This window comes from Pteropus medius, unplaced genomic scaffold (genome assembly GCF_902729225.1).
Source record: "Pteropus medius unplaced genomic scaffold, Ma_sr-lr_union100, whole genome shotgun sequence".
In the NCBI taxonomy this organism is placed as follows: domain Eukaryota; kingdom Metazoa; phylum Chordata; class Mammalia; order Chiroptera; family Pteropodidae; genus Pteropus; species Pteropus medius.
The window spans coordinates 361,804-381,083 of record NW_024340695.1 but is presented as its reverse complement, the minus strand read 5'-3'; the positions used below and the strand labels follow the sequence as shown (position 1 = coordinate 381,083).

The following is a 19,280-nucleotide window of genomic DNA, read 5'->3' as shown; positions in this document are numbered from 1 at the left end:
TCTCTCTGCTCAAATTCCTATCTGCTCATGCATGTTTTGTCTATCTTTTCTACTAATATAATGATTTCTACATTAATCATAGTTATTTTAAATTCCCTGACAGTTCTAACAACTGAGTCATCTGTGACTCTTATCTTAATTGCTTTGTCTCGTAAGTGTGGACTGTTGTTGTTTTCATGCTTTTTTTTGGTATGACTGAATTCCAGACATTGAGTGTAACTAAGACAATAGAGAATGAAGTTAAGTGGTATTTAAGCTTGGAAATGGGGACATCTCTTCTTCAGCTAGTCCATTAATATAAAGAATTGAATCAATTAAGTCAGGAGTTAAGTTGGCTTTGAGTTTTGTTGTTGCTGCAGTTAACTTCGGGGTACCACCAGCTTAAAAATCCTCTAGTGTTATACTGTGTTCAGGATGGGCCCTAGTACGCCAGAGTGTTTTTCTCAATGTTCTTGTTCTACCTTTAGCTTTCAGCTTCACTGTGCACCTGCAAAAAAAACAAAAAGGGAGTTTCTCCTCTCTACACTCTGTACCTTGCCCACTGGTAGACTGCTGCTTCTTATTACTCAAATACTTGTTGGTCTCATAGTGAGGGACCGGGAAGTAGTAGTTCTCTGTTGTCCTGGTCCAGCTTCAGTCCCAAGCAGATCCTGTGTGCCTGGGTCTTGTGATGGGGGTTTCTCAGTGATCCTGTCTCTGTTCTCGGTGGCAGCCAAACTCTGCCTTGTCCCTTTAGCAAGTTTTATGTAAGTGAGTTTCCTATCCTCTCCCATCAGTAAGAGATCTCTAACAATATTGATATAAGATTGTGAGATCAAGACTATTTCCTTCCTTTCCCCCAAAAGTGAATGAGTTTTCTTTACTCTTCCCCCAGCCACAATGGGTTTTCTCCTATACTTTGGAGGTGACAGATATGCTGCCCCTTCTCCAGTGACTTAAGGCTTTTGTTCTTTCAGGAAAATGGTCCAAATGGGGCATCCAGTCTTTCTGGAACTCTCCTCTTTCAGGCCTGTACAGGTGAAGGAATAATCTCTCTAGTCTCCTGCCTTGCCTCCTAATTTTTCTTCTTCTAGGTCTGTGGAAAAGAGACTTCAAGTGAGGATAAACATCCCTTATATCAGTATTGGTATGTTTGGTCTTTAGCAACCCATTAATAAAGTTTAGCCAAATACAACTTATCCACTTGTATGGTGACTTGTATTTCTTCCTGTGATTGTGCTCTGGCACACTTAGATAATGCTTGTGTCCCATCTCTTCAGAGGATTCCGTCTTTCCTTGGACTTTGGGCAACTTAGTTGTTCTGCATCACAAGTTCTCTGATGGGTTTAAAAATGTTATGATTTTGTAGTTTATCTGACATTTTATTACAGATAGGGTAGAAGTGACACTCTTTCCACTTTCTTCATCCAAGGTGGAAAGAGAATTCCCAAATCAGGCAACATTTAAAAATGAATTTCTATTTTATTAATCAATAATAGCATGGATTTGCAGAAGATACATTTATTCAGATAATGCTTGTTAAGCACTTAGATTTGGGAAAGACTGGTCTTCCACACATGGTTTTGAAATCACTTGTCATATACCTTAGGAACAAAAAAAGCAACTTAAACTTTTAACTGTGATTTTAAAATTACTAAGATCAATTATAATTCTGATAGCTATAGTAATTTAGCTATATATGAAATACAAAGGCAAAAATATACCACCTTATTGAAAAAAAAAAAGATTTCATTTGCACGTGGTTGGAAATAGCTTCTAAATATACATAAGCTTTGAATTTCCTAATTCTCATATATTTAAAGTCATAATTACTATATGTGTGATATACAAGGTGCTAAGATAGCTAGGAATTAAGCTCAGGATATAACGTCAAAAAAATCTGTGATTCTGTAAGTTTATTTCCAATAAAAATGTAATCTGCTTTTGATAAATTACTGCAATCACATTTATCACTTTTTGCATTTTGACACATATTTTCTGAACAACATATATAATGTACAAATAAGAAAACTGAAGAAGTCTGAGATTTTCAAGCAACTTTGACAACTAACTTGCCTTAGCATAATCACAAAACATATGATCTGTTTTCCTTATTGATTATTGTATAGCATGTCTGACTTTCTAATTATTATTTATTAGTGGTTTTTTAATTTTAAGAGAAAAAGGCAGAAAATACCTTTTAAAGTTAGCTATTTTAATATATCACTACAGAATTAATTGTTCCTGGTTCACAATGAATAAAATGGATTTAAATCTAGTCTTTCATTTGTATTGAAGAAAGTTAACTTGCACAGTGAAGGGGAAAAATTTAAATGACATAAAAATCACTTAAAAAGTTGCTTTCACTATAAAACTACTAGGCACATTAACTGGGACATAGAATCAGGTAAGTGGCAACATATATGTGGCTGAAAATATACCCAATGAATTCAAAACCAGATGAAAGAGTTTTACTCTTTGACTCCAAAGATGCCATCTGTCAGAACAATCAATTCAATCTCTCTTTTATATTAAAATCTGAAAGTAATAACCAAGGGGGAGTGGGGACAAGGATTTTACAGATTTCCCAGAAGCACAGTGCTAGAACCTATGTCTTGCCATATCCTCCGTTAGTTTTTAACGGACGATCATTGAAAGAGCTGCTACTGCTAGTAAACTGCTTGATTTTTTGTGCACACATAGTAAGCTATTATGCATTTCAGAGTAAAATACATGATACTTCCTCCTGAAACAGTCATAATTTGGGGTTCAAGTATTCTTCGAAACATTTATCTGCCAAACAAGATGTGGTTTTGATTCCCTTGTGATAAGGTGAATTTGCTTCATTATCTTCAAGGCCTCTGTGTATGAGATAGGATTGAATTCCTTCAAGGTCACCCAAAGTCCTGAGAACCCTAGAGGATTATTTTGGCACTGTGACTCTCCTATTCTCTGAAACATTTGGCCATGTCTCAGAGTTTCATCAGAGAAAAAATAAAACCCAGAAAATGTATGGGAAAAAAGTCAAAACTGACTGTATTTGCCAAGGCAATTATATTCATTCAAAAAATATTCAGTATGGAGATACATATCAATTATAGAGTGAAACACTTGGCTTCTATTTAAAATGCTCTATTTATAGCTCACTGGGTATTTATTTGTCTTAGTCAAAGCTGACATAGGTCTGCTCTCCTAACTTCTGTATTCAATGTAAAATTAAATGAAACAAATTTACACACATTAAGTTCACTGTTCTAAATTCTTTCTAAATAAAACTTCCTCTTACCAGTAACAACTTAGTTTCTTTTATTCCAATGATTTTTATTGACTTATTAAATGATAATTGGACATTATTTCATGGCATTGTTGTAAGTCAACAAAAATTTAACTGTTGCCATCTTGTGGTCAGACATTCATTTAGATGAAATAATGTCACTTTCCTAAAGAGAGATATTTACCTTTAAAATCCTACCAAAGACATTTTCCTATAAGCTGAGAAAAATGATCATTTTACTGCATATAACATCCCCCCAGGAGACATTTATAATTTTAAGAAATTATAACTTTTTAAAAACTAAATTAAATGTAAAGTCATTGACCATGAATGATAACGGTACTCAGCTGAAGGACATTATCAGTCCTGATACTATGGTAGTAATATTCATTTGCTTTATATACTGCCATGATTAATTTTTAAATACCATAAGAAGAGTTTTATAGGCAATTATCCATAGGATTCTAAAATATAATATTAATCCTACTATACCACGGTTAGGTTAAAAAAGTAGTTGGGAAGGCAAAGTTGTCACAAGTTGGAGCAAGAGAGGAACAGAAAACAAACAGGAAAGTAAAAACCTAAACCTCATATAGCATAATCTTAATAAATTGCTTCTTAATTTGGGGCCTCCCTAAAATGCCAAATGCATAGTTATATTTGCAATTATACTGGCACTCAATAAGTGGAATAAAAAAGCATAATTATAAAAACAAAGAAAAACATTTCACCACTTAAAATATTCCAAATACTTCTTCCTGGATTGTGAATAGAAAGTTTTAAACAGAAGACTTCTTAATTTCTACTGCTAAATTTCAGAATTAGGTTATATGAAATTTAAATGACTAAGAAGCAAGAAAAGTTCATTCATATGATAGCATTTAATGTAAGAATTCTTTTTTTTTAAGTTGTACTTGGTCAATATCACCACATAACACTAAATAACCTTTACAAAGCACCTTACTTAACAGCCATAACCCCTGACTTTATCATATTATAATTCAAAACAGACAACTATGATATAGAAACAAATCCATACATAGATAAAAAGACATTCACTTGTACAAGAACCAAAAGGTAAGATTAAAGGAAAAACACTAGCTGAGAGTTTTTTAAATCTATTTAGCAATAGAGTTTATTGGTAAAAAGAACTAACAAATATATCGTCAAATATGATACCAGATTCTTTAAATGGACCAAATGAGAAAAAACAGACAAAAAGAAGACTTAGCAAGATGTATGTAAAAGTAAAGATTTCTCATTATATATTTGTTCGCTATTAGGACAAGTATCAAACTATTATATCATTACAAGAAAATGAATCTTACCTTGCTGTTGTGAAAGTGAAATTTCCGATTTATTTCTCACGTGTATTATACGACTTTGTGCTGGCTTGTGTTCAACTTGCTTCACATCTTGGTCTTGCCTTTGTTGGTACTAAAGAATTTAAGACATGAAGTCATAGTATTATTTTTTAAGTTACTTTAAAATAATTTGAACAATTAAATTACTTAGGTGCATGCCTCCTAGTTGCCCAAATGGGTGATAGAGTACATGTTACTAAAGATATTGCAAACAAAATCTTTAAAAAGATTTGGATAACACACATAGATTTCAAATATTCAAATCATTTTTATTTTTACTAGAAAATTCAGAGCTACTTATAAATCAAACTATTCTTGATATATATGCATGAGGGATTTAGACAAGATAAAACTTAATTTGGCTGTAAGCTCTCCCATATTACTATTTTTGCATAAAATGAACATTTGCATAATGCACTGCAATTTCAAAAAGCTTTTATATATAGTAACATCATTTAATTCTCACATGTATAAGAGGTATTGTTATACTCTTTGCCATTCAAGAAATGTACACTCTACCATAAGCCTCACCGTCACTCCTCCTTACCTACATAACCTAAACGAATTTGGAATTTACAGCAGTCAAAAATTCCTTCACAATCACACACCACAAATTGTGATGACTTTAGCCATTTTCTTTCTTCCCTTTCCTAATTTATGGGCCTAATTATAAATGAGTCCCTAAAAAACAGCTATTAGGTATATTTTGACAGGAACTTAAAAAGTTATCTCTGGACTCATCAACAAGTACAAGCAGAGAAGGATCTGAAACACCTGTCCACATGGACTCAAATGTAAACCACCCTGACTGGCAGGCACCTATTTACAGATAAAAGCGAGTAACTTTAGACTGCAGTAGTAACAACTAGCTTTAACTCTGGTCTTCTAAGTTTAGAGCCATTTGTCATGTAGGTTTCTGCCTTGAAACAAGTATTATTTCGGTGTGCATTTCTAAGATGAATACTATGACTATCTATGGCTACTTCAGCTTAGAACCTCCATATTGGCTCCCTTCCCTAACCATAGTGATTAAGAGCTGAGCATTGTGGATCTAAACTGTTTGTGTTCAAATCTGGCTGTCATTTTCTAGCTTTGACCTTGGGCAAGTTATTAACCCCTAATACCTCAATTTCCTCATTCATAAAATGGGGATAATAATAATAACTATCTCATGAGGTTGTTATAAGTATTAAATGAATTAAATATGTAAAGAACTTAGAACAGCATCTGGTAGAGTAAGTACTGTGTGCTATTATTATTACTAGCCATACTTCTCTGATAAAGAAATCTAACAAAGGAATTTTTTGAGGTCCATTCTTCAGGTAACACTTCATAGTTTTGTTTTAAAATAGGCCAACAATTAAAGGAAAGCAATCTTTATTTTCAAAATAGTTTTACTGAGATATAATTGATAGACAACAATCTTCACATACTTAAAGTATACAATTTGCTAAGTTTTGGCATATGTATATAATATACCCATGAAACAATCACCACAGCCGAGATAATATATTGAACATATCCATCAATTTCAAAAGGTTTTTCAGATCCTTTTGTGTTCTTTGCCATTACTATAGATTAATCTGCATTTTCTAGACTTTTACATAAGTGGAATCACAGAAAATGCACATCTTTTTTTGGGGGGTGGGGGTTCTGTCTTCTTTCCCTCAACATGACTTTTGTGAGAATCATTCATGTCATTTTATGTTTCGGTAGCTCATAGCTTTTTATTGCTGAATAGTATTCTTGTATAGATTATACTACAGTTTGTACATTGTTTGTACACAGTTTGTACATTGTGTTGTTTCCAGCTTGGGGGATACTACAAATAAAGTTGCTACATTCAAGTACAAGTCTTTCTGTAGACATATGTTTTAGTTTCTCTTAGGTAAATACTTAGGAGTGAAATGCCTGGGTCATATAGATGTTTAACCTTTTAAAGAAATTGCCAAATTGTTTCCTAAAGTGGTTGAATTATCTTACATTCCCAACTAGCAGAGAGTTCAGTTGCTCTACATCCTTGCCAACACCTGGCATGTCAGTCTTTTTAATTTTTAATATTCTAATGGGTGTGAAATAATATTTCTTTGTGGTTTTAATGAGCATTTTCCTAATGATTAATGATGTTGAGAATCTTTTTATGTGCTTACTTACAATCAGATATCTTCTCTAGGTAAGATATCTGTCCAAATACTTTACTTTCTAATTGGATTGTTTGTTTTCTTCCTATTGAATTCTGTGAGTTCCTCATATATTCTGGACACAAGATAAGTGATTTGCAAGTATTTTCTCCCAGTCTTTGGCTTGTCTATTCATTTGCTTAACAGTGTGTCTGAGTACAGATCAAATAACTGATGGTAATGTGTCTTGAAGAGCAGAAGTTCTTATTTTGATAAGACCAATTTGGAAGTTTTGTTCTTTCATGGTTTAACTCAGTATGAAATTTCTTATTTTTTATGGTAACACATTTTGCAAATTTTAATGTAATACATATTTACTGAGTACCTACTATGCACAAATTACTGAGCTAGAAATTGCATGGGGTTACAGAGATATAAATGGTAGTAGCTACCTAACCTAGGTAACAGGTATTTTATACACATTAATTTATTTTTAAAAAATTTAAATTTTTAATTTAAAGATGAGGAAATTGAGGCTTAGAAGAAGGCTAAGTGATGTGTTCGAGGTCACAGCTAGAAATGAAATGAACTAAGGTTTATATCCTGGCTAGAGTAAGTAAATAAAGGAGGCATGAGTTGAGGCTATCTGACTCCAAAGACTATGCTCTTAAGAGTGTACCATGCTAAGGCAATATTGTTACCATTCTCATTTTAAATAAAGTAAAGTACTACTGACTGGGTACCTGAGGAAAATCTTCAGCTGCTACTGGTAATTTAACATCATTTTCTTGTGCTGTCAGAAGTGTTGTGGGAAGAGAAAGATGAGAATCTGGCTGCAACTCCAGTTCTCTCATACTCATTGGACCATGACTAGCACATGAATCTTCATAAACACCACCTGTTATCAAATGTACAAACAAAAAGTTAAAATAAATTGTTTCTCTTAGACAAAGAATAAATAATTGACTAAAATCACCAATATTTCTTACCTACTGAATTAGAAGTAGCAGTGTACTTCAACCAAACACCTAGTACAAAGCCTTTACTGCAATTAAGACCAAAACTCATAGAGAATGCAAAAAGTGCCTATGTTCAAACAAATCTATGGACTGTTCTAAGGTTCCAACCAACAAGTTGCACATGTGATCTAGACCAAACCACACCAACTCCTAACATGTCAGCTTACCTTTTCTTTTGGTAGGAGTCAACAGAATACTCTCTATCTAAGGGGCAATTTCTTGGCTAGAAAATGTTGGTATTGCTTAGTGCTGTTCTGTAGATATTTTTCTTCAAATGATCAAGTTACTCTTTTCTAGAGTTTATACGAAAGAGCAAATGACTGACAATTGCCAAGAAAAGTATAAAATATAATTTTAAAAAGGGAAACTTGCCCTATCAGATAACAGAATGTATCATAAAGACAGAATAGTCTAATATATTTTAGATAATAAAGAATGTTTTAGATCCAGAATACGTGGAATAAAGAACCCAGAAATATATTCCTACATCTATGGGAATTAATATATAAATTGGTTAATATTTCCATTCAAAGATAGTAAAAAGATAGTTTACATAATAACTAATGCTGACACAACTGGCTATTTATATGGAAGAAAATCAGAAGGGACTTCTACCTTACACCAGCTGCAAAAATAAATTTTGGATACACTTAAATATAAATATATACTAACTAATGAAAATCTTGCAAAAAAAAAAAAAATCTAGGAGACTACAAGTATAAGCTTGTGTTATAGGAAACCTAACCAAGCCATGAAGACACAGAAAATATAAAAGACAGAAATATAACTATATAAAAAAAATTTCATTATATGGCAGAGATCATAAATAATGTCAACGAACAAAGTATAAATTTAGAAAAAGATATTTGTAAAACAGATGACAGAAAACATCTAAAATATAGAAAAGTTACAAGAAAATTTAGAACTTAAAAGATGGGGAAAGAACCTAAGTAGGTAATTCACAGAACAAATCCAAATGGCCAACAAACATGAAGACATAAACTCAGTAGTCAGAGACACATATTTATATTTCAACTGACAAAAATAAAAAACAAACACAATTTCTGGGGGGTGAGGGATGCAGGGAAAAGGCTCTAAAAAATTAATAATAAAATACATTGGTTTAAACTTTTAAGACAGTAACTTGGCTTATTTATTTTAAAATTAAAAATATATTTGTCCTGGGACCAGTAACTACTCCTGGGAAACTATTCCATAAATAAAAAATGCAACAATATGTTAGGATATATGTGTATGGATACGTACTTGAGCATCACTTATAGTGGAGGGAAATGGTAATAAAGTAAATATCCATCAACAAAGACTAATAAATTATCAGAAATCCACACTAAAAGGTTTTATGCCATTGTTTAAAATAAATATAAGCAGTATCAGTTGACCTGGAGTAATTTCCAAAGAGTTTACTGAGTAAAAACAAAATGCAGGTGAGTGTGCATGATATAATCTCAACTTGTAAAATAATGACACACACATACATTTATGTGTGCCTATCGTATACATCTCATGTGTGTGTATGCGTATGATTATATATGTGTAAGGAAAAAGAAGTTTATACACCAGAGTCTTCCTATGAGTTACCTGGGGTAAGGCATAATATGGGACAGGAAAAAAATGTGAGGAAGAAGAGGGTGGATGAAAGGCTCCAAAAAAAAAGAGTCTACAATTTAATGTATGACATAAACATATTTTGTTTTTATGTAAAATTATATGTGGTGAATGTATGGGTATAAAGAAAAAATTAATTATAAGGACACAAGGTAAATTTCGATGAAAGAAAAGAACTAAACATAGAAACCCAGAAGGTATATAATCAAACATCTCCCCAAAAGCATTTAAAGTGCATAATAGCTTTCAACTCATGTAATACTCTATCATTTAACATATATTTACTGACTATGCACTAGGGCTACATACTCTGCTAGATGACAGGGATATGACAGTGAACAAAGTAAAGTCCCTACCCTCAACTGAGATTATAAATCAGTATAATAACATCAACATTAGGCAGGCGACATTAGAGGACTATACAGAAAGCACATATGACAGGTACCAACTCAGTGATAAGGAGTCAGGAAAGGATTCTATGACAGCAATCATAAAAATGCTGGATTTGCTGTGTCACTTCTAAAAAGAATGTTCTTTGAGTGTAGGTGTATTGTCTATATAATGTAAGTTAACCCTTTGTAAAAGGGATGGTTAAAGTATTTCATTCAAGTCCAATTAATTTAATTAATCATAATTTGAAATCCCTGATTTTACTTTACTAGAATTTTATTATGACAAAGCAACTGCGGTAGAATTTCAGAGAACACTAAGTCCACTTGAAATTGCCAGTGCCAGCAACAGCTTTGGGTTTGGCATGTCTAATAGATCATTACGTTTGTATGAAACTCGAAGGCACCTCAAATTCCACATGTATAAAACCCCACTCATCTATATTTCCTCGTAATTCTGTCCTTCCTCCAAATTCCCTCTCTCTCAGTGAATGCAAATACCATCTATTCAATCATTCTAGCCAGAAACCTGGAGATTTCCTAGACTTTCCTTTCTTTGTACCTCTCATATTCAAACTAAAAATTGGTCATTCTCAATTTCTCTCATGTCTCTCTTTTTATATACCCTTGCTGCTGAATAATGTCTCACCAGGTTTGCTTTAATAGCTGTCTAATCAGCCTCCTTGCCTCTAGACTTAATCCTCTCCAATCTGTCCATCACATTGCATCTCAGATGAACTTGCTAAATAAAAGGCAAATATGATATCACTCATTTACTTATAATCCTTAAAGAATCTGTGAATATTACAAAACTTTCAGAATTAGTAGAAATTCAAGATTGAATTTTCCATGAGAATAAAGTAAGATTGACGTTATTTTTCATTTAGCACAAAAATTTATTCCTACTGTCTAGCATAAATCCAAAAACTACTTGATATATCATTCAGGGTTTTTTAAGACCTGTTTTCTGCTCATGGCTCCAATCTCATTGCATCCTCAGCTCTAATTTATCAATAAAGAACTTATATTTCTGATTAAGTCTTGCTATTCTTTATCCCTTTGTCTCATTGTATATTCTGCCTGGAAGGTCATTCCTCACTTACTACATGACGAACATCTATTCATCTTTGAGAACTCATTTCAAGTAAGCCTCCTCTCATGCATGAAGCCTTTTTTGATTGTCCTTCACAGATACAACTATTCTGTACTCCCATCCTATATGGACTTCTTCACAATAACTATAATAATTCATTGCATATTTTTGCCATCTCCTCTAACGAGAGAAAAAACTAGTTCATTATGGACAGGGCCTTACTAGGTTTTATATTCCAAGCACCCAGAATGTGCTTAGAGCATAGCAAGCATTTCAAAAAATATTTCCTGAATGAATAAATGAACAAACTGGAACATGCTTATCATAATTCACCATCTGGCTAATTCCTTTAAGATTCAATTTCACACTGGCTCTTGTGGGAAACCTCTGAACCCTCAGGGGCGGGTTGAGTTCCTCTGCGCTCTCACAGCAGTCTGTGTTGTACTAATCACACGATATTGTAATTGTTGTCTTTCTTGTATTTCGCCTATAGTAGTTTATAAACTTCCCTGAGAGCAGATGTGTATTATCTCTGTATCTCAAGTGCCTAATATAGCACTAATATAGTACCGGATACACAGTAGGTATTCAATACAAGTTTTCTGAATACATGAAGAGCTATAATGGATAGTAAATCCCAGAGTCTTCACAATTTGTTCAAAATACCAGTTTATATTTTAGGGTTACTTGACCCAAAATACACAGAACTGGAATTCAAACTGACATCTGAAACTTTGAAAGCCCAAATTCTTAGTCACTCTGCTTTACTGCCTCATCTATATGTTCAATCTTATATTATGCCACATGACTTATTTTTTCAATTAAATTAAACAAATATCTACCGTGTACCTACTATTAAAAATGCACTATATTGTAGGTAACCTGCTAGATGCTATCACAGGACTGAATACGATATATTCTCGTGGATTTTATTCTATAACAATTTAACGAGTACTTAGTTGTTCCTTAGTACCTATCAGCTCTCATGTGATCTGCAAGAGCCATCTAGTGTCAATTCTGTTTAACTGCAATCTGCACAGATAACTGGATACAAATATGTCACAATTTATGTTTTTATAATCCTACTGATTTTGAATCCTACTAATTTAAAAGAATGTAAAACATTTAATGCACAAAATGAGAAATAATTTCAATCTTACTTTACATTTATTCCCATGGAAAATTCGGTCTTGAAATTCTTTCAATTCTGAATGATATAAGGTGTTCACTCAATATATAACTGAGACTTTAAATACTCTATACTAACGTTTTCTAACTTCAGGCATTTCCTTTTCTGATTTCTGGAAAATCTGCATATCTCCAGAAGCGGTTTTCACTTAAGAGAATGCAACAATAAAAATAGGAAAATTGGCAAATGAGAATATATATAGTTGATCCTCACTAATTCGAAGACTCCGTATCTGCAAATTCACCTACGTGATAAAATTTAGTTGTAACACCAAAATTAATACTCATAGCACTATCACAGTCATATGTGAACATGTATAGAGAAGCAAAAAATATGAATCACCCTAATACACTTTACCAGCTGAGGCTGAATGAAGTGACACTTTGCTTTCTTATTTCAGCTCTTACACTGCAAACAAGTGTCCTTTTTACTATTTAGTGACATGTTTTTCACATTTTTGTACATTTTGTTGGTGACTCTGTTGTTTAAAATGGCCCCCAAACATAGTGTTGAAGTGCTTTCTAGTGTTCCTAATTGCGAGAAGGCTGTGATGGGCCTTGCCGAAAAAATATCTGCGTTAGACAAGCTTCATTCAGGCATGAGTTATAGTGCTGTTAGCCATGAGTTTAATGTTAATGAATCCACAATATATATTAAATAAGTGTCTTTAAATAGAAACATACATAAAAAAAGGTTATGTATTAATCAACAGACAAAAATGTTACGCAGAGGTTTATAGGAACCTAACCCTATATTTTCCCTAGGAGCAATGGTTCAGTACTTGCTAATTCAGTGTTCCTGGTGACTCTAGAAAACACAAGTACTGCAGATAAAGAGAATCAACTATAGTGACTGATAGTCTCTATTCTGTTCTAATTCCCCAGAAACAGCAGAAAGTTTAGGTAATAAAGTTCCGAAATAGTCCTGAGTGCACGGAGCACTGACTTAGAAATTTATATAGTGTAAAGAATTAATTTCTACAGTATTATCTAATTTAATCTTAACCCTAAATAAGATCTGTTATGTCAAAGCTTTGATGTTTCATTTTTTGATGTTTTATATTTTATGTTTTGATGTTATATTTTTTCCAGTATATATTAAAATAACTATATCACTATTAAAAATGTTTAAGGGTACATATGCATATCGCCAACATTATCTCATGCACCACCTATGCAATGATTTGTGTACCAACACTGAAAAATGAGTCATATTTGAGGAAACTGCTGTAGATCTCACAGAAAAAGTTGTTACCAAACTTTTCAATTATGAAGACTCTCTTCAATAAAGAAATTTTGCAAGTTCCCAGCTAAAAATAAACACTTTTCTCGATTTCAGATTAGGAATACTACTACAGATTATAATACAAAACAGAATATAGCATTCAGCATGGAAATAGTACAAAGAAAGTATAATAGAATTCAAAGTGAATATTCTACCAGATGATACATCAAGAAGAAATATTTTGGTGTATACCTGTAACTGTGTTAAACTGCTGAGATAATGGCTTAAGAGCACATTTTTGATCCAAAGACTCTGCATTAGTGACAGGCTGCTGCCCATAGACAGAATGTCTCATTAAGATGTTCTCTGCTGCTGCTGTCAACCTGGGCCTTTGTCCTTCACTAATTTCACCCACACTGCTTTCCAAGTCCTGCAAAAAGTCGAAACAATTGTTAAAACCATTATATTAAAGCCAAGTCAAAACAGGAAATATTTGTCAAATACCATGCACGATACAGACCACTTGACTACCTAAAGGTATTTTAGAAGGTGCTTATTATATCACCTACATGGTACATGAAAGACAAGTTTAAAAAGTTAGTTTAATGAGGTACCTAGCCATAGGCTTTCTTTTTAATATCTTATTTTTATGAAGTTAAATAACCATTATCTATTTTTTCAACCTTCGAATTAGGTATCAATAAAATACATGAGAAAATTTTTATTATTTAAGACACTAAATGCTGGAATACATTACATATTGTTCACAAAGCTTCAAATTAGAATAGAAAATTTATCTCTCATTCTTCATTAAGAACAATTGCCTAAAGTTGTTAGTGTAAACTTTATAGTAAACAACTGACGAGCAGAATATATCTTAAATGATATAAAGATTATGTCTATACAAATAATTACATTTTTAATAAGTAGTATGACTAAAGAAGACTACTTTAACTATGTTTAATAAAGTTCTTTACCTGGGAAAGTATGAGAGTAAAAAAAGTACAAATATGTTTCTTTATCAAATATATGAAATAAAAAACTTTTAAAAAATTAAGACTTCTATTTTCTTTGTTATTAAAAATTAGATATCTAATCATTACCATGTTTTGTGACTTGGAGATATTCTAATTAATAAATTTACTAAACAAGACATGAATAAATATCCCAATATCTGGAAGCTCTCATGTTTCTCACTTGAAAGGAGTTAATTTTAACCAAGTGGAATTTTTTTACTAGAATATGTGAAGAAATCACTGCTGAAACAGAATTCAAGATTTTCTATAACTTGCCCTAATTCTTCTCTACACACTTCTATCTCTCTTTGATCCCTAACTTGACTTTTCTTTGGGAATACCAACTGCCTAAACATCATTCAAATAGAAAATGATGTTTTGCAATTAATACGAAACCCTTTGAGACTCTTGGGCAAAGTTTAGAAAAACAATGGCAGATATATTTTCTCTAGAAATTAATTAGAAATATTTCACAGTGCCTATATTATTCTGTCACTACCATGTAAAATGTTGTGTAATATACAGTACTTTCTCTATTATGAATCAATTTTCTAGGGTACTTATAACTGCTGAACACCTTAATACTTTATGATCCTACTGAAGATTTAGTTAATCTTCACAAAATGCTCTCACACTCATACATATTGTTTCTGTATTATACTCAAAGCTTAATTCTTTCTAAGTTACGCTGTCTATAACTAATAGTAATGTATATAATCCAATTACATAAATGTACAAATTGCAGTTTTGCCATCATACTGCTCTCACTGACCTAAAGCCCCCTCTGGGCAAGGAGTCTTAAGCACCAAAAAAAAGCTGCTTTTTTCTTACCAAAGCAATATTTCAATATATAAATATATCATTATTACTAGTTCTTATTATAAACAAATACTTAATAGTTCTGTAAACATGAAAATATGTCAAATGTTAAGCAGACTGGCAAATCTTTAAGATCAAGAACTTCATGTGTCATATGGGAAAAGAATCTCATATAGTAAAGAGCAATTTATTAGTACTTAAAATATAAATGCCTGTACCTTTTGAGCCAGCAATTCCACCCCTTGTTAACTGATCTAGCGAAATAATTCTTCACAAGTGCAATAGTTTGAACAGAAAAAAAGTGGAACCAATCTAAAAAGCCTTCAATAGAACAATTATGGTATACCAAATGGTAGATTAAAAGAATATAGTAGCTCTTCAAGATTTATAGTTAAATTTTTAAAACCAGGTTGTAGAACAATACATATATACACCTCGAAATTCTACATATGCATGAATGCACACAGGTGCAAATACTTAGATTCTTAGAAAAAAGGTCTGGAGAGGATAAATTTCCAACTTCTGGGCTTCTGGCTTTGCCAGAACTACATACTAACGAAGGCTGTCAAGCTCCCTATCCTCAAATCAAACTTAGAGTAACTTAGAAATGAGAAGAAAGCATGGATTCTGAGAACTGAGTAAAAACTGTAAAAAAAAAAAACACTGAGAAAGACTGATGGCTAACTTGATCTGGTGTGTTTGAAGAAATGGGCTGTATCACGAGGAGGTGGTGGTAGGAGGGGCTTTAGTCAGAGGAACGATTGGGGCAAAGCGCTTGTTTTTTTCCCTCATCAACATGAGATCATCACTGCTTGCCCCTTAACCATGAGGATCTTGGCAATGACCCAAGCTGAGATATTGGTAAGCCCAGAGCAACATCAGGGAGCAAGAAGGCCCAACTGGGGTGAAAAATCACAGGTGAAATCTGACCAGGAATCCATGGGCATTCATTCCTTCACCTTCTTCTCCTCTAAACCTCAGGACTACATTATGAAACCTCCATACTCCTTCTTAAATATCTTAGCTTGTGACTTCCTTACCCAAAAATATCTTAATGGGCTCTACAGTACCTTTCTACCACCTAAGGTTATTTATGATCACCTGGTTCAACCTACTTCTCCAGATTGATCTCTTTATCTAAAGCTCTAGTCACATGAAGATTTTCAACACTTTCTAAATATGCCCTAATCATTTTTGGCTCTTGTCCTTAACATATGCTATTTCTGCTTCTGAAATGTCCTTCCCTTTCACTGCTGCCTGGAAAAATCCTATGGGTCTTTAAAGATTCACATCAATATCATATCCTGTAGAAAGTGCCATCAAACTTCAAGTGGAGTTTTCCATCCTCTGAGCGCATACAGACATACAAACACAGCTATCTGACCTTTTATTGGCACTATATGGTAATCGATTAAGCCCTTCTCTCTACATGACTGCTAGCTATTTACAGGTAGGAGTCCTATCTCCCTCTTTTTATCTTTTCCAAGGTTGTGTCTGGGATATAGCAGATACTCAGTAAATGGTTGTGGAAAGAAAAAAATGAATGAATGATTCTCATATATCACTTAAAGGAGCTTCATTTTTTTTTTTTTAACTGTAGTATAAGAAGGCTGGAACAGATGGCCCAAGTGCCTTTCAGCTGTAAAACTCTATAGTTCTGTGATTCCAGGGTAAAGTTACTACAATCTGACCTCCAAATAAATTGAAGTATTAGTATGCTTGAACTGAAAGTAGAGATATTTAGTTATTTTTTTCCTGCATGTAGATCTAACCAAAAAAAAAAAAAAAAATGGTTCAAAAGTACCTCTGAATGATTGACTGCTTGATGTGAAACAAGTGATTCCTGGTTTTGTTTAGCAAGGAGAGAAAGAACTGCATCTCCAAGAAATTTTTTATGGGGCATTCTAATCACTTGTCCTTCACTGGGAGGATCATCTTCCTGAATGAAATATAAAGACAATTAATACATCAAAAAAATTCTATCAAACAATTGTATTTTTCACAATTTATGATTACTAAAATTTAGCAGTCATCATGAAAATGGTCATATTAGCACTTTATGAAAAGAAGATGGATTCTCCATTTTCATTTAGTTCTCATTCCCATTTGACTGTATTAAAAACCCTTTATGTTTGATTCAAATATAAACTATAATATAAAGTAATTTTGTTACATTTAAACTGGAGATTATAAACACATGAAAATTAACTATGTCATATGACTAAGTTACAATGATTCATAAATATTTTATACTTGGGCTCACAAGGTTTCCAACTTCCTTTATGCAGTACCCAAAGCAATGCCACAGTGTGATAAGGAGGCAAAGCACTATAGTGATGCTGCAACCTAAACAACAAGCAAAAATGAAAAACTGCAGAAATATGTTAAGGCATCTATAAGACCAAATTATCCCTTTGCCTTTGTGCTGACCGCTGGTACTTGGCTAGGGAACAGGTTAACTGTGAGCCCTCACTGGAACACCTAGCCTAGGCTTCTTGGTGCCTCAAATTAAAACTGTCCCCAAAATGAGGGACAGTGTGGGCCTAAGAGTCAGAGAAACTGGATTCCCTTGTAAATACAAGTATTAATATGATTTTAAATTCCATATTTTTTTTTTACTTAAGTATTTTATTTTGAATGAAATAAAGTTTATTAACTCTAGATTACAAGTCCTTATTTCCCCAGCTGTATACAGATAAATATCTACTGGCACATAAAAGTTATTCCCAGTTTTTCAAGATTGTACTTCTGCATTTGACTTTATTATGAATTTGTAGTGTATCTGATTTAGTCTTAGTAAAAATATCAATTAGAGTTTCATTTTAAATGTAGAAAATGAAAGATGTTATAATTAGTACTGGTTCAGTTCAGCTATTTACTTTGAACAAACTTAAACATGCTTTGGCACCTTCAAGTTCTAAGAATGGATAAAGATGCCATAATGACATTAAATAGGCCAAATGATAGTATAATGCTTATCTCAAAATAAAGACATCTCATTTATGCTTTCCCCCCATATTATTTTATAAGTTATATCTATTAAAATATATAACATGATAACTTAAGGGCCATTTTTTTCTTCCACAGAGCTAGATAATAACAAAAAAGGGTTAGTATCTCTGGGTCCTAGTTCAGTATTTTTTTAAGCCATTGAATTCAATTATTTTTTAGCACAAAGAATTATAATTATGGTTAGGGAAAACACAAATGTATTATAAGAGAGTTAGTTTAAACAGCTAAGGTCCTGCCTAAAATATTGTAAAGGCAACGTCCAACATCAGCTAGCATTTCATTACCTAATTACATTAATATTTTTCAACTACTGGAGCCACAGAGGTTAACAATTTTCATTCTCACAATTATGGTAAAGAGATATGTAAGAAACCTTAAGTTCCTTCATGGATATTTTATTAAATTTTATGTCTATAAGCCAAATATTTGAGAAAAAGCCCTGATCAATGGCAAGAAGTTCATCGAGAAATTCTTCACATCAGAATTCAATGTGGAGTCAATCATTTCTTACCATTTCATGGGCATCATGCAGAGTACTAGATAAGCTATCATTTAGGTTTGTCAGATACAGTCCTCCATCTCCTAGAACTAGAAATTAAAATGTAAAACTTTAGAAAAAAGAAGAAACATAAATTTAGAAAATATCTAACCATAAAGCCATAGAACATTACATTTAAACTACTACAATAAAAACACTGGCAAACTTAATAAATAATAAATCACAAGTTAATTTCACCAGTATTTTTAAAGTATATTTTTCAACAAAGATGAATTTCTGTTTCATAGGCTTGTCACAAATGAAAAAGAACTATAAACATCAACTATCACTATGAAATTGAGAAAGAGGCATGCCTGTATACTACTAATGTAATTTAAAACTGGTTAACCTTTCTGAAGAGCATGTTGGCAACGTGTTGTTATTTTAAAGGTGCATTCTCTGACTCAGCAATTCCGCTTCTAGGTATGTATTCTAAGTTGTCAGATAAGTGCACAAATATATATACACACATACATATATACATTATATATATACATCCTTGCACACACGTACATATATATACATATATACATATATATATACATATATATATGTGTGTGTGTATATGTATATATGTATATATATGTACGTGTGTGCAAGGATGGTCAATGGAGAGTT

The 19,280-nt window shown here is 32.6% G+C and overlaps 1 protein-coding gene across 9 annotated transcripts in view; it reads right to left on the bottom strand.

The window, feature by feature from the left end:
* KIAA0586 (KIAA0586 ortholog) overlaps positions 1-19,280 on the bottom strand; it is an 84,922-nt gene that overhangs the window by 21,767 nt on the left and 43,875 nt on the right. For all 9 annotated transcript variants that reach the window (XM_039863937.1, XM_039863972.1, XM_039863927.1 and 6 more), the window contains 5 exons: positions 18,636-18,712; positions 16,917-17,051; positions 13,530-13,707; positions 7,481-7,635; positions 4,582-4,690 (listed from right to left, as the gene is read on the bottom strand). In XM_039863937.1, coding sequence (XP_039719871.1) covers positions 4,582-4,690; positions 7,481-7,635; positions 13,530-13,707; positions 16,917-17,051; positions 18,636-18,712 — 654 coding nt within the window. The remainder of the gene's footprint in view (positions 1-4,581; positions 4,691-7,480; positions 7,636-13,529; positions 13,708-16,916; positions 17,052-18,635; positions 18,713-19,280) is intronic.